Genomic DNA, 16,126 nt, shown 5'->3' with positions numbered 1-16,126 from the left:
TAATCGGGGAGAGACATGGTTCATTGGCAGAAATTTCTTATAGCTCTCACACACTTGAGGGGCATAGGTGTTGACGACGCTGGAGAAGTCTTTCTGATATTGCTTTATAGGGTCGTTTTCCAGTCTCACGAAACCATCTGCTGATATATATTCTAACACCATTGATTTGTAATCGTCCCTTGGCATAATCACCAGACAGTTCCCCTTGTCGGCCTTTGAAACAAAAAGCTTATTGGTGGATATCTTCTGTCTTATTGACTTTATAATGTTTCCGAATTTGTCGCGGGTGGAGAAGGATGATATACTCTCTTTGTACTTATTCAAAATGGTGTACAATCTGGAGGACAATGCGTTTGAGTGTTCTTTAACTATGGAGCGAATAGCACACTCCAAGTCTGCAATGAGAGACTTAACTCCGGAGATACCAGAGGGGGGAAGGGCAAACTTCAATCCCAGGCCGAGAAAATTGAGCTCATCTCTTGAGAACTTTGTGGTAGTCAGGAGTTTCACCCTTGGGTGGAAGGTATGGTTGATTGGTGAAAGAGTCGTGTGATCTACTTGGAATGGGTCACCTCTATCCCTCAATCTTTGTAGCTTATCATTAAGTGATCTAAATCTATGTCTGGATAGGTTATGTAACTTGGCATGCAACCTTACCCGCAACTCGTCCAACTCCAAAGGATGAAGTCTCATCTGCAATATGTCATCCAGAATCTTCATTTTTATTCTATTTCTATAGATGTTGGAATGCCACTTGTCGATTTCCCTCCTTATCCTAATCCTCGTGTGGTTGCGGAGAATATTCCCCTCGCGACGGATTGTGCTCAACCTATACGATCTCAATATGTAGTTTGGGCAAATGTTCTCCCTGAGACATGTCTTGTTGAACCAGATGTGACCTGATGCGATTTCTGTCTTTCTACCCAACTTGAAAAGTAGACGGGTTAAAACTGCCAGGCTAGCAACCATCATGACTTCTTTGAACCCTTTGGCGTTCACCATATTGATAGTGAATAGAAAAAAAGAGAGCCTTATTTTTGGTGAAAACTTTATTTGGAGACTGCAAAAGCAACGTCCGCTCGACCGGTTTCGGTGAATCAAATCACCATCCTCAGGAGTCAAGTAACAGGACGACTGCAACGAGAGAAGATATATTCAAGATTCAAAGATTTTTAAGAAAATAGGAAGTGAAAAACTCACGGTGCAGCAGCCCTGTTATGACTTTTCAAGTGAGCAGAAAAATCGATCGGTCCTCACTGTTGTCGACATATAAAATCCTATGAAATATTAAAAACACTCAGCTCAAATTCGAAATTCGTTAAAATATCTAGGTTACATAAAACATAAACAACACAAACACGAAAGAATGTAAAGAGCACAGCGCGCAGGGATGGACCGCGACTATTGAAGACGGATCGACGAACGACATACGGGAGTCGACACTCGACCGTCAGTCAACACATAGGCGGGGGCACGAAAGGGTAAAAAATGTGCGGGGTCCTGAGGTCGTTAGTCGCTCACTACCGGGGTTGTCTCCTCCACAACCGGTTCCATCTTAAGCATATCGAAAAGGCGTGGGAAATCGTGCGTGGACAGAGAATTTAGAGCGAGCAGAGACTTGTCTTCGATGTGGCAGAAAATCTCCATCTCCTCCAACACACACTGCCTCAAACCAAAGCTGGATGGATGAATGATTTTAGCGTCCTTCTCCGGGTCGAAAGGGTGACCGGTGAATCTCAGGTGTCTGCCGAATATTGACTTATCGCAGTTGCTTCTTTTTTGGCTTCGAAGGTGTTCGTTAATTCTCTGTTGAAGAGGTCTACCAGTTCTTCCAATGTAAACAACGTTACAGTTTGGGTCTCCACATGTCAATTTGTAGACTCCGCTTTGCTTTAGCGGTGGTATGCTATCTTTATTATGTACCAGGAGGTTATATAGGGTGTTAGTAGATTTATAGGCCACTCTGACATCGTAGTTGTGGAACAAATTTCCCACTCGGGAAGACAGAGATCCAATGTAAGACAGTTTCATGTACTTAGTGTCAATCTTATGTTGTTGAAGAGCCGAAGCTTCACTGTTCAGACGTTTCAGCTCCTCCTTCCTCATCATGGAGTCCACCCAGCTAAGATCGTATCCATTACGGATTGCTACATGCCTGATAATGTTCAGCTCGGATTGGAAGTCCTCACTTGAAAGTGGTATGGTGAACAGTCGATGTATCAAGAACCTGAGACCTGAGAGGCGTTGACTTAAATGGTGGGAAGAACAGAAGTTTATAATATGGTCAGTCTGTGTTGGTTTCCGATGTCTCTCCCCGATTATATGGGCTACCAAAGATACACAAGCCAGCTATCTGCATAAGACCGGTTCTTTCATTTTGTGGCACCCTGGCGAGCGGCTTGGCACGATGGTTGAGCGACTATATCCACACCAATCTTCAATATCGGTCTCCACACAGCATTCTGAATTCCTCTGAACTAGTTGTGAATCTGAGAGACACCCACATACCCGATAACGCCATTTTGGTCTCTTTCGACGTCTCGAACCTCTTTACGAGTATACCCGTGTCCCAGACGATGAATTTGTTCAAGCACATCTTATGGACATCATCCCTGAGTGACGATCACTGTAAGAGCATCTTTCATCTAGTCGAGATCTGCTTAAAGCAGAATTATTTTTCGTTTGAGAACGTATTCTACAGAATGGAGGACGGTCTCGGGATGGGCAACCCGTTGTCTCAAAGTTTCGCTGAAATTTTTATGTCTTTCTTCGAAAGGAAGTTGGTTTTTAACACAGACAACCCTTATATAAAGAATATACTTTTCTGGTACAGATACGTCGATGACGTGATAGTTTGCTGGACAGGTGACCGCAGTGAATTGGACAACTTCCTACACTTGATCAATAGCTTACATCAGAGGATAAACTTCACTATGGAGATGGAAGTGGATTCTGAGATTCCATTCCTCGATCTTAAACTGAAGCGTATGAATAACCGAATATCGTTCAACATTTATCGGAAACCAACACAGACTGACCATATTATAAACTTCTGTTCTTCCCACCATTTAAGTCAACGCCTCTCAGGTCTCAGGTTCTTGATACATCGACTGTTCACCATACCACTTTCAAGTGAGGACTTCCAATCCGAGCTGAACATTATCAGGCATGTAGCAATCCGTAATGGATACGATCTTAGCTGGGTGGACTCCATGATGAGGAAGGAGGAGCTGAAACGTCTGAACAGTGAAGCTTCGGCTCTTCAACAACATAAGATTGACACTAAGTACATGAAACTGTCTTACATTGGATCTCTGTCTTCCCGAGTGGGAAATTTGTTCCACAACTACGATGTCAGAGTGGCCTATAAATCTACTAACACCCTATATAACCTCCTGGTACATAATAAAGATAGCATACCACCGCTAAAGCAAAGCGGAGTCTACAAATTGACATGTGGAGACCCAAACTGTAACGTTGTTTACATTGGAAGAACTGGTAGACCTCTTCAACAGAGAATTAACGAACACCTTCGAAGCCAAAAAAGAAGCAACTGCGATAAGTCAATATTCGGCAGACACCTGAGATTCACCGGTCACCCTTTCGACCCGGAGAAGGACGCTAAAATCATTCATCCATCCAGCTTTGGTTTGAGGCAGTGTGTGTTGGAGGAGATGGAGATTTTCTGCCACATCGAAGACAAGTCTCTGCTCGCTCTAAATTCTCTGTCCACGCACGATTTCCCACGCCTTTTCGATATGCTTAAGATGGAACCGGTTGTGGAGGAGACAACCCCGGTAGTGAGCGACTAACGACCTCAGGACCCCGCACATTTTTTACCCTTTCGTGCCCCCGCCTATGTGTTGACTGACGGTCGAGTGTCGACTCCCGTATGTCGTTCGTCGATCCGTCTTCAATAGTCGCGGTCCATCCCTGCGCGCTGTGCTCTTTACATTCTTTCGTGTTTGTGTTGTTTATGTTTTATGTAACCTAGATATTTTAACGAATTTCGAATTTGAGCTGAGTGTTTTTAATATTTCATAGGATTTTATATGTCGACAACAGTGAGGACCGATCGATTTTTCTGCTCACTTGAAAAGTCATAACAGGGCTGCTGCACCGTGAGTTTTTCACTTCCTATTTTCTTAAAAATCTTTGAATCTTGAATATATCTTCTCTCGTTGCAGTCGTCCTGTTACTTGACTCCTGAGGATGGTGATTTGATTCACCGAAACCGGTCGAGCGGACGTTGCTTTTGCAGTCTCCAAATAAAGTTTTCACCAAAAATAAGGCTCTCTTTTTTTCTATTCACTATCAATATGGTGAACGCCAAAGGGTTCAAAGAAGTCATGATGGTTGCTAGCCTGGCAGTTTTAACCCGTCTACTTTTCAAGTTGGGTAGAAAGACAGAAATCGCATCAGGTCACATCTGGTTCAACAAGACATGTCTCAGGGAGAACATTTGCCCAAACTACATATTGAGATCGTATAGGTTGAGCACAATCCGTCGCGAGGGGAATATTCTCCGCAACCACACGAGGATTAGGATAAGGAGGGAAATCGACAAGTGGCATTCCAACATCTATAGAAATAGAATAAAAATGAAGATTCTGGATGACATATTGCAGATGAGACTTCATCCTTTGGAGTTGGACGAGTTGCGGGTAAGGTTGCATGCCAAGTTACATAACCTATCCAGACATAGATTTAGATCACTTAATGATAAGCTACAAAGATTGAGGGATAGAGGTGACCCATTCCAAGTAGATCACACGACTCTTTCACCAATCAACCATACCTTCCACCCAAGGGTGAAACTCCTGACTACCACAAAGTTCTCAAGAGATGAGCTCAATTTTCTCGGCCTGGGATTGAAGTTTGCCCTTCCCCCCTCTGGTATCTCCGGAGTTAAGTCTCTCATTGCAGACTTGGAGTGTGCTATTCGCTCCATAGTTAAAGAACACTCAAACGCATTGTCCTCCAGATTGTACACCATTTTGAATAAGTACAAAGAGAGTATATCATCCTTCTCCACCCGCGACAAATTCGGAAACATTATAAAGTCAATAAGACAGAAGATATCCACCAATAAGCTTTTTGTTTCAAAGGCCGACAAGGGGAACTGTCTGGTGATTATGCCAAGGGACGATTACAAATCAATGGTGTTAGAATATATATCAGCAGATGGTTTCGTGAGACTGGAAAACGACCCTATAAAGCAATATCAGAAAGACTTCTCCAGCGTCGTCAACACCTATGCCCCTCAAGTGTGTGAGAGCTATAAGAAATTTCTGCCAATGAACCATGTCTCTCCCCGATTATATGGGCTACCAAAGATACACAAGCCAGCTATCTGCATAAGACCGGTTCTTTCATTTTGTGGCACCCTGGCGAGCGGCTTGGCACGATGGTTGAGCGACTATATCCACACCAATCTTCAATATCGGTCTCCACACAGCATTCTGAATTCCTCTGAACTAGTTGTGAATCTGAGAGACACCCACATACCCGATAACGCCATTTTGGTCTCTTTCGACGTCTCGAACCTCTTTACGAGTATACCCGTGTCCCAGACGATGAATTTGTTCAAGCACATCTTATGGACATCATCCCTGAGTGACGATCACTGTAAGAGCATCTTTCATCTAGTCGAGATCTGCTTAAAGCAGAATTATTTTTCGTTTGAGAACGTATTCTACAGAATGGAGGACGGTCTCGGGATGGGCAACCCGTTGTCTCAAAGTTTCGCTGAAATTTTTATGTCTTTCTTCGAAAGGAAGTTGGTTTTTAACACAGACAACCCTTATATAAAGAATATACTTTTCTGGTACAGATACGTCGATGACGTGATAGTTTGCTGGACAGGTGACCGCAGTGAATTGGACAACTTCCTACACTTGATCAATAGCTTACATCAGAGGATAAACTTCACTATGGAGATGGAAGTGGATTCTGAGATTCCATTCCTCGATCTTAAACTGAAGCGTATGAATAACCGAATATCGTTCAACATTTATCGGAAACCAACACAGACTGACCATATTATAAACTTCTGTTCTTCCCACCATTTAAGTCAACGCCTCTCAGGTCTCAGGTTCTTGATACATCGACTGTTCACCATACCACTTTCAAGTGAGGACTTCCAATCCGAGCTGAACATTATCAGGCATGTAGCAATCCGTAATGGATACGATCTTAGCTGGGTGGACTCCATGATGAGGAAGGAGGAGCTGAAACGTCTGAACAGTGAAGCTTCGGCTCTTCAACAACATAAGATTGACACTAAGTACATGAAACTGTCTTACATTGGATCTCTGTCTTCCCGAGTGGGAAATTTGTTCCACAACTACGATGTCAGAGTGGCCTATAAATCTACTAACACCCTATATAACCTCCTGGTACATAATAAAGATAGCATACCACCGCTAAAGCAAAGCGGAGTCTACAAATTGACATGTGGAGACCCAAACTGTAACGTTGTTTACATTGGAAGAACTGGTAGACCTCTTCAACAGAGAATTAACGAACACCTTCGAAGCCAAAAAAGAAGCAACTGCGATAAGTCAATATTCGGCAGACACCTGAGATTCACCGGTCACCCTTTCGACCCGGAGAAGGACGCTAAAATCATTCATCCATCCAGCTTTGGTTTGAGGCAGTGTGTGTTGGAGGAGATGGAGATTTTCTGCCACATCGAAGACAAGTCTCTGCTCGCTCTAAATTCTCTGTCCACGCACGATTTCCCACGCCTTTTCGATATGCTTAAGATGGAACCGGTTGTGGAGGAGACAACCCCGGTAGTGAGCGACTAACGACCTCAGGACCCCGCACATTTTTTACCCTTTCGTGCCCCCGCCTATGTGTTGACTGACGGTCGAGTGTCGACTCCCGTATGTCGTTCGTCGATCCGTCTTCAATAGTCGCGGTCCATCCCTGCGCGCTGTGCTCTTTACATTCTTTCGTGTTTGTGTTGTTTATGTTTTATGTAACCTAGATATTTTAACGAATTTCGAATTTGAGCTGAGTGTTTTTAATATTTCATAGGATTTTATATGTCGACAACAGTGAGGACCGATCGATTTTTCTGCTCACTTGAAAAGTCATAACAGGGCTGCTGCACCGTGAGTTTTTCACTTCCTATTTTCTTAAAAATCTTTGAATCTTGAATATATCTTCTCTCGTTGCAGTCGTCCTGTTACTTGACTCCTGAGGATGGTGATTTGATTCACCGAAACCGGTCGAGCGGACGTTGCTTTTGCAGTCTCCAAATAAAGTTTTCACCAAAAATAAGGCTCTCTTTTTTTCTATTCACTATGAAAATTTTAATGCTTGATTCGTTACTAACCACCACGAGCATAATATCATCATCTCAGTAACCGTGCTGTTGACAGCTATAACTCGAGGTCCCAAGACTCCCAAGCAAATCCAAAATAATTTAGTATAGAATTGAGAGAACTAGAAGTTGCGCGCAAACTTTGCTAAACTAAAATTAATGTTAGATCCAATAATTAATACCGTTCTTAAAGCTAAAAAATTTTCATTTAGAAGGAAACCGTTACTTAATCGATTCAAACTACGCAGAATCGAATAATTGAATAAATTTTCATGTATTAATCACACTCGAATACTGCCTTCATGTTTGGAGCTCAGCAAGAAGCCGTTCGTTGCAAGTTTTGGATTCCATGCATCACTATTTGTGTTCTGTGATGCAGTCGTTGGAACATCGAAGGAGATTTGGCGACTTTTGCATTTTCTGGGGATTACAAGAAATAATGCCAGCCGCTGCCAGAAGCACACGCAGTACTAAGGCTGAGCCTCGAGCACAACTCTATGCAATTTGAATAACAAATTGGTGGACTTTTATTTGAGGGATTCAGGGCTGAAGTGAACCAAGTCCATGCAGCCTAGTTTTGAGATACATGACAAAGAAGTTGTTTATCACCAATTAATTCCAAAGTGACTTCTTTAGATTTGTGTAAAGTGAATGTAAGCATATGCTTATATTCTAACGTCATGTATCCCAAAACTAGGCTGCATAGACTTGGTTCACTTCAGCAGCTACGAAGCCCCCATTTATCAGTCCTTCTTCCACCTAATACGTTTCCAGCTAATTTGTCGTCTTCGATGTATAATCTTCAACATTTTAAGATGATAATAAACAGTACGCAACTTACGCTTTGAGACAACTCGGTATAAGGTGACATTGCTTTTCCTTATCAGGCGGTCAAACTTAGGAAACAAAAATACTGGTGATTGTTTCAAAATCTTGACGCGGGCCGGATTAGACTTCCACGTGGGCCGGACCTGGCCCGCGGGCCGTAGTTTGCCCATGCTTAGTGTAGACAAAAGTCTAAAACTTTGAGGAGCGTTTTAGAGTTGTCTGATGCCCCAGAGGTTCGAAATTTATATAAAAACATGCCTAAAACATCCTGAAACTTCATGATGTCTCAATTAAGATGTTCGAAAGTGAAGAGTAAAAGAGGCAGAAGATGGACTTTGGACGATAAAATTATGTCTCTATTATTATTGAAGAAAAGTCCCAGATGCTACAACACTGTATTGAACTTGCTCAAAAAGGTGCCATTGAATGCTGGAATAAATAAAAACATTTTTAAGCATATTAATGAAAATATAAAAGAGGACCTTGATCGCTGTTGCGTGTTGCTCTTTGATGAAATGGACATCAAAGAAAACTTGTACTACGATAAGGGCCAGAAGAAAATCATTGGCTTTGAGGACTTTGGAGGAGAAAGAAGTGGAAAACAGGCTGCCAGAAAAGTTCTAACCTTTATGCTTGTGGGACTAAACCGTAAATGGAAGCAACCTATAGCGTTTTACTTTACCCACAAGAGTTGCAGTTCAGAAATTCTTAGAAATTGTCTATTTGATGTCATCAAAGCTGTTACAAACGTAGCAAAATTAGACATTGTTGCAACTATTTGTGATATGGGTGTTAACAATGTCAAGTGCCTGAAAGAATTGGGTGTGACAACTCAAAAACCATATTTTATATATGGAGCCAAAAAAATTTTATTATGTACGATGTCCCTCATTTATTAAAGCGTACTTATGCTTTATTCAGGAAATACAATGTATTTCTGAACGTTCAAATGGAAGAAAGCGTTACAACTATGGAGGCCAAATTCTCGCATGTTCGTTGGGCTTATGAGCATGACAAGGCATCTCCTTATGTCTTCAGGTCCCTTCATAAGCTTAAAGATTTTTTGACCCAATCATGAAGTATGCCATGAAGGTTAACATAGCTGCACAAGTAATGAGTAGAACTGTGTCAGCATATTTGTATTCGATGATAAGAAATGGTAAGATTAATTTCAAATTTATCTTTATATTTTTTCATCGAATATCAATTTTTAGGAGCAATGCAACAGGAGTGTATTGCTACAGCCTCATTCCTGATGGAAGTGGATACGCTGTTCGATAGTTTTAATGGGAACACCAACCAGTCAGGAAAGGAGTTGAAATGTAATATTAGTGAAAACTCTCCTCATATTGAATATTGGCCAAAAGCTTTGCAAATGGTGAAGAGTTGGAAATTTAAAAGGCTTTCAAAAAGCGGGCAGGTCAAGCAAAGTACACCACCATCTCAAATGGGTTGGATTACATCTCTGAATGCTATCAGGGGAATCAAGGTCTCTAAATCAAGATCCTTTAGAGAACCTATTTGGATGCATCAGATATGGATCAGGTTGTAATGATAATCCCTCTGCTTTTCAATTTGTGGGTAGTTTGAAAGCCCAAATTTTAAACAATCTAATTCATTGTTCCACTCATTCAAATTGTGAGAAGGACAATAATGATCCTCTCAGCAATTTAAAATCATTTCTGGAGAAAGATGAGAAAGAAGGAGAATGTCAACCTAATGAAGTTGAAGTCATATGTATGCCAGAAATATCAACAGAGGAGACGGTATCCATAATTAAAGCAGATGTGAATGGGGGTCGTGCAGAAACTTTTTCAGTAGCCTATGTTGCTGGTTTCATTTTGAAAGGCATCTATAAGAAAATAACGTGTACGGGTTGTTCTGCTCTATTGTCATCAGATGTGTTGGAGGCACACAACATGTTCATCTGGAACAAGGAATGTTCAGATGATAAGAGGAGTTTGTATTATCCAATATCCAAGTATAGTATTCACAATATCCATTGGACAAGGTGAAACTTCATTGGAGAATTTTATGGTGGATAACTCTAATATTTCTGACCTTCCATATCATGCCTCTAAATTTGTTCATAATCACATTGATTTTTCATGGTTAACATGTGAACAACATTGCGAACAGAGATAGAAACAGTGCAAAGTATTGTAAATATTGGAATAGTCTGGTGGGTTAAAAGGTAAAACCAGAAATTTAAAAACCAAAAAAATGGTATAATCAAATCGGAAAAATTGATGAAAATGAAGAATATGTGAAGGTCATTCGACCTATTTTGTTGTTTATACGTTACTCGCTTTATATTTCACTTGTTTTGTTTTATATTTCCCTTTTTTAATACTTCAATTGTTCTCCCATATGTTTGTTATTAGTTTCATTCAAATTCAAATAAATCGTAAAACCACCATTCGAAAAGTTGTATTTCCGTCCAAAAATTTTCACACAGCCATATTGATAGCGGAATTGTTTGCCAATTTGAATTATAATAATCAACATGGCAAAAATTTCAGCATCAATTCCATGGTTGCGCGAAATCGCTCCCATACTTCAAAACAAGAAAACAGTAATACACAAAAGAATAATTCATAATTCCCGCGCTAAACGCTACACCAGTGCCTTTGGCGCCATCTACAAACAGGGTCGATGCTGTGAGACAAGGATGCAAAACATCGGACGAAATATATAGTGGGGAATTGGGCGTCTCGTTGTTGTCTCTGACCTAGCAACAGAACAAAAAGAATATCCATCGAGAACTTGTGAGATTTTCCAGAGAGGGGGATTCATCGTCGTATTCGCTGCCCGAAATACAGAAGAGTTGAATATTGCTGTGGTGGAAGAGTGGAATGACATTCCTAAAGGTGGAGTGTCAATCACTCGACGACGCGACTGCGACGAGTGCCAATTGCGCGGCTCTAGCCGCCGTCGCATTGGAATACGCAATATTTTATTGAAGCAAGTATCAGTAATATCATGAAAAAAGCAGCAGGTATTTTTGGGCGATTCAAAAAACGAAGAAGTAAAAGAGAAAAAATAGGTTCATTATTACATGTATTATATGTGTCTTCGCGAAGCTGTCCTCATCACCTTACCCGAGAAAAAGAGATTTACGAGAATAGGTTAGTCCACAGACACCTTGAATAGGATGAAGCCATATTTTTCAGTTCTTACCGACTCATCAGCAATCAGTTCAATTTTGTGTTGGCTCGTATTCTACTCCTAAACTCCTGAACGGTCTCAGAATATTGCAATCAACTCTCTATCACTAGTTTTGTCGTACCCATTGCCTGAATATGGACCAGTTTGAAACAATGGGTACAAACGATGCCCGACAGAAAATTGGTGAAAAATATACATATAGCCATACATAATTGAAATAGTTATGTGTCGTGTCGCAGCGTGTCGTGATGAGGATTGTCAAATATCCCTCATGATGGGCCCCCATTCTTGCTTAATGACACCATCCTCCGGTTGAGATGTGTTATACTGCACTGTACTGATGAGGGACAATAATCCCGAAACCGGTCTACAGTTTGTGTACATATGTTTTAGCCTCTGTGGGAATTTCTTCGCTGATTCATGACTAGCACGCGTTAATGGAGGGAAAACTTAATTGATTTAGTTCTCGAATTTCAATTCGGCAAAATTTAATAGGAAGAATCGAATTACAGAAATTAATTTTTCAAAAATGCAAAAATGACAAATCACGACACATATTAAATTATATTCCCAATAGAGTATCAATCGATGGAGCAAGTTCTCAAAATGTGTTGTCTTATCTCAAGCCACATTCAGGTAATTTTTTGAATTCAATTTGAATTCAACGGCCGAAAAAAATTCATAAGAATAATTCATACACGCAATATATTGACAAGCCGCGGCGACTGTAGCGACTGGGCTGCTTTTTGGGCAGTCGCGACGCCAGAGCCGCGCGATTGACAACTGGTCCATAAATTACAATGAAAGCAGTGAACGTGACGTAGTCGCCTCAGTCGCGTGATTGGCACTCCAGCTTTAGGAATGTTTCAATGCATCAACGGGTGAATCTGTTATTGGAAAGAAGGGGAGGACATACACGTGATAGTAATAGGTTACTGACTAGCGCACAGTTGTAGGTTATTGGAATTGTTAAGATATTCAACTTGTTGTTTTTGCGCTAATTAAGTAATAGTTATTTCCTTAACAAGTGTGGAAAGTGATACTTTTCCGCAAGGGAACGCAGTTGACCGAACGACGCGAAGCGAAGTTGTAGAGTGCGCAAAAGGCACCACAGATTACAGATTACTGTAATCTGTGAAAGGCACTTTCCACATGAGTTAGGAACAATATTTCTACTCTGTAATCTGTGTTTCCTACTAGCGTAAATTAAACACTTTCACGCGGTAGCCTTATCGTCTTGAAACTGACGTTATAAGAAATTATATTTTTGTGCGCTCAGCCGCATAGACGAACATGAAAAATAGCTATATCCGCCCTTGTCAGTAGGTCATTGTAAATTGGAAATATGTATCTTTTGGGCTTATAAACTCAGTGGGTCAGTGTTTATTCTCAATACCAACCTGAGTTTCGCAACTCAAAATCTTACTTTGTAGGCCATTACCAACTTTAAATAGATTTTCCACAACCACCTGAGATGGAAATAATTCTTAAATGGGATATGCTTTTTTGGTTTGAATCATCCCCCTTTGTGAATAAATAAATGAATAAATTTAAAAAAATCCAAAAAAAAAAAAAACCTTGTGAATTCAATTATTTCATGTCTGTTTGAGAAACTTGAACATAACTCAACAGAATAAAGAATCTAACAACAACGACAATCAATTGATGTGCACAAAAGTGTAGATATTTATTTTAAAGCAGTAAGCCATTCAGATTGGATTTAGCCAAAAGTTTCAACCTCTTATACAACTTCAACCGGTGAGGTTGTCAGAGGAGCGTCTCGACTTCTGGGTATTAAAATTTTTCGATAATTTTTGCAATGTTTAAGCTACACCTACAGACATTCTATTACCTTCCTATTACTGGTGATTGTTTTGTTTTTTTTCACAATGTCAATACTGTAAAACCAACTTGATGCATTTTGCACATGCTAACACATGTTGTTTGCTTGACAGATGAGTTATATCTCTTTGACTTATTTAAGACATTGAAGGAAACCCATTCTATCAACCACAACAAATAAAAATTCACTGAATTTTTCAATAAGATTAAAAGAAAATAAAAACCACCATTTTCCAAGTTATCACCTCGGTTATCACCCATAACTGGTAACCTGGAACAAATTTTGGCTTATAGAGAAAGAGAGGTGATGAATTGATCATGTTTTATTTAGTAAGGAGAAATTTTGAATGTGAAATTTCTTCATTGGAAATAAATATAAAAATTATCTTCCCTCTATGATGCATACAAACATGCTCCAGGTTTCGGTTAAGATGATGCCATGATTGATCTATGTGGAATAACAACTAATCATGTTTGAGGCTCCAGTGGAAAGCTTGCAACATTTGTTCCATGTTTTACTACAAAAACATTCAACATCCTTCGCAATATCTTGATATCAGTTTGGCAAGAATGTAATGTTGGAACAACAAATTCACGTGAACTCTACCTGGTTAGTGTGGTAACCGAACCTAACAATACAAAACAAATTATCTTATTTTGTCTCACCTTTGGCACGGTTTTTTAAGTTGATTTCTACTTTGACACGTGAGAGCGAGTAACAGCCACTAAACAAAGGCTGTTGCAATATTTTGGACAATTAGGAAAAAAATAAAGTTTTGTTCCAAGTTCACCTTCTGTTTCAAGATATGAGGTTTTACAGTATCCCATATATTCGCATTATCAATTCATCAGAGTCTGAGAGACTCCATATCAGTATTAGTAGGTCTACAAAATATTTTTTTTGCAAGCATACTACAAACAGTTTGCTCAATTTGTTTGATAATTTCTTAGCCTTGGCAAAAAGTTTAGTAGGTCCACATATAAGAAGGTGATATGAGAAACTCATAATACCACTAGAAATCAGAGAGTGAATCAAAGTTATATTGAATATAACGGAAGGTCATGAAGTCGAAAAAAAGCATTGAGTACAATTATAAAGAATAAAACTTTTCATGTCAATTTTCGTATGTTGTTTTTTGTGATCTGAAATTTTGTTTTTCTTATAGAAATAAAATGCCCTGTTGTCACTTTCAGCAGATCAGAAAGAGTCATTTCATTTTTGAGTGGATTTTCAGAGGAATGTGTTATTTTCCAGACTACTTTTACTTTTCCTCTTCATGGGGGTGTTCTTTAAAAATAATTTGTCGCGACCGTACTTGCAGTGTAGCATATTTGTTCATCTTATAACAAGCTCTCAACTGTGCGAGATTCAGTCAATCCCAGTGTAACAAAAATCATACTTCACCTATTAGCAGTTAAACCTCTTCATCTATTATAAAGATCAACATTTTTTAGTTGCTGCAGAAGTGAACTGTGTGGTTACCTAACGTGTACATGTCTTGCTAATGAATTTTCAGCATATCTGCTTAGATAGTTCAGATTCTTTTGCATTATGTTTTTGACAGAGGAAGAGATAAATAATTTCCTTAATATTCAACAGAGAAAAATTCATACAAATAGGTTTGAAATATTGTGAAAATTTATCGCACCACCTACCTTTTCTCTTGAAATCATCTTCAATCAACGCATAGTTATGCCAATCTATTTTCTCGCCATTCAATATCAGTACCTAGAATTGACCATTTTTAAATGACAATTTCATACTTTATAATCTAACAACTTACATCTTCTGGACCTAATACCGTTTTGCTTAGAGAAGATTTCCGTGATGGAATTTCATGTTTGAGCCTTCTTATTACAATTTTATATATTAAAACGGTACATACAATTGTTATTCCTGAGATGAAGAAAAACTTGTATATTGCCTTAAAATTCCTTCTCATGATAAAGGATAAAGAAGCGTCATATGTTTTGGAATTGTTCTTCCATTCTTTCAGTGAAATTATCAAGGTTCATCAATTTTTACAACTCAACATGTTAAGCTGTTAAAACTGTATAATGTATAAACAAAGATTCCTCTTTGGTGTAAGATAACTTATATCAACACTACCACCAAGTTACAGGATCTAATCAAAATACGTATACATATGATGCGAACCAACGGTTAACTTGTCATAATGTTGTTAGCTGTGAAACTTGTTAACCTTTATTCAGGAAAGTATGTTCTACCAAGAATAATTAATAATAATATTTATTCAAAATTTTTATATTATTATTCAAGAAGTCAAGGTCTCTTATCTTATCTCTTCCATGAGATCCATAGACTTAATAAAGACATAGACATTATTATGTCTATGATGAGATCATAGATAACTGTCTAGCAAAGAGTTAGGTTATCTCTGCAACGTTGAATCATAGTCTCTGGTTGAATGTATGGAGGGTAGTTGAATGATACGATTGAAACGCCTTCATATTGCTAGTACCGTTGATTGAAGTATTTCATTCAACGCTAGTACTAAAAACTACAATGACTTTTGATACAGTGTTTGATAAAGTCACTGTACTAAAAACCGACTACATTTTGAATTTTGGCCTGTGTTTCACATAAATGACAATCAGATGGCGCTGAAATCGTACTGTCAAACTTTCGAATAACACTTCCTTTTATTGAATTAGAATATAGACATTGAAACCAGAAAAAACATCCTGAGCGACAAAACAAAAGTAGGACTTCGTTTTGTGAGCAGCATGTTTTTGCATCTCAATATTGTTTTAAATCAATTAATATTGTAACCCGTCCGTCCCTGGCGGTCGCTTCCTTCTGGAAGAATCGCGGCCGCTTCCTTCTAGAAGGATCGCGAATGGCACGGGAATGTTTCCGGCGCCTATATAAGCCCAGCGGAGGAACAGGTAGTTCAGTACAGTAGAGTTCACAATGCCAGAAATGGACGAATG

The 16,126-nt window shown here is 39.4% G+C and overlaps 1 protein-coding gene across 1 annotated transcript in view; it reads right to left on the bottom strand.

Annotated features, from left to right (window-relative positions):
• LOC123310176 (N-acetylgalactosaminyltransferase 6-like) overlaps nt 1-15,488 on the bottom strand; it is a 67,459-nt gene extending 51,971 nt beyond the window's left edge. Inside the window, exons 1-2 of the mRNA XM_044893589.1 lie at nt 14,956-15,488; nt 14,828-14,900 (exon numbers count right to left, since the gene is read on the bottom strand). Coding sequence (XP_044749524.1) covers nt 14,828-14,900; nt 14,956-15,114 — 232 coding nt within the window. The 5' untranslated portion in view covers nt 15,115-15,488. The remainder of the gene's footprint in view (nt 1-14,827; nt 14,901-14,955) is intronic.
• Between the last annotated feature and the right edge of the window lie 638 nt (nt 15,489-16,126).

This window comes from Coccinella septempunctata, chromosome 3 (genome assembly GCF_907165205.1).
Source record: "Coccinella septempunctata chromosome 3, icCocSept1.1, whole genome shotgun sequence".
NCBI classification, from domain to species: Eukaryota; Metazoa; Arthropoda; class Insecta; order Coleoptera; family Coccinellidae; genus Coccinella; species Coccinella septempunctata.
The sequence above is the reverse complement of the archived record's forward strand: the minus strand, read 5'-3'. Positions and strand labels throughout refer to the sequence as shown.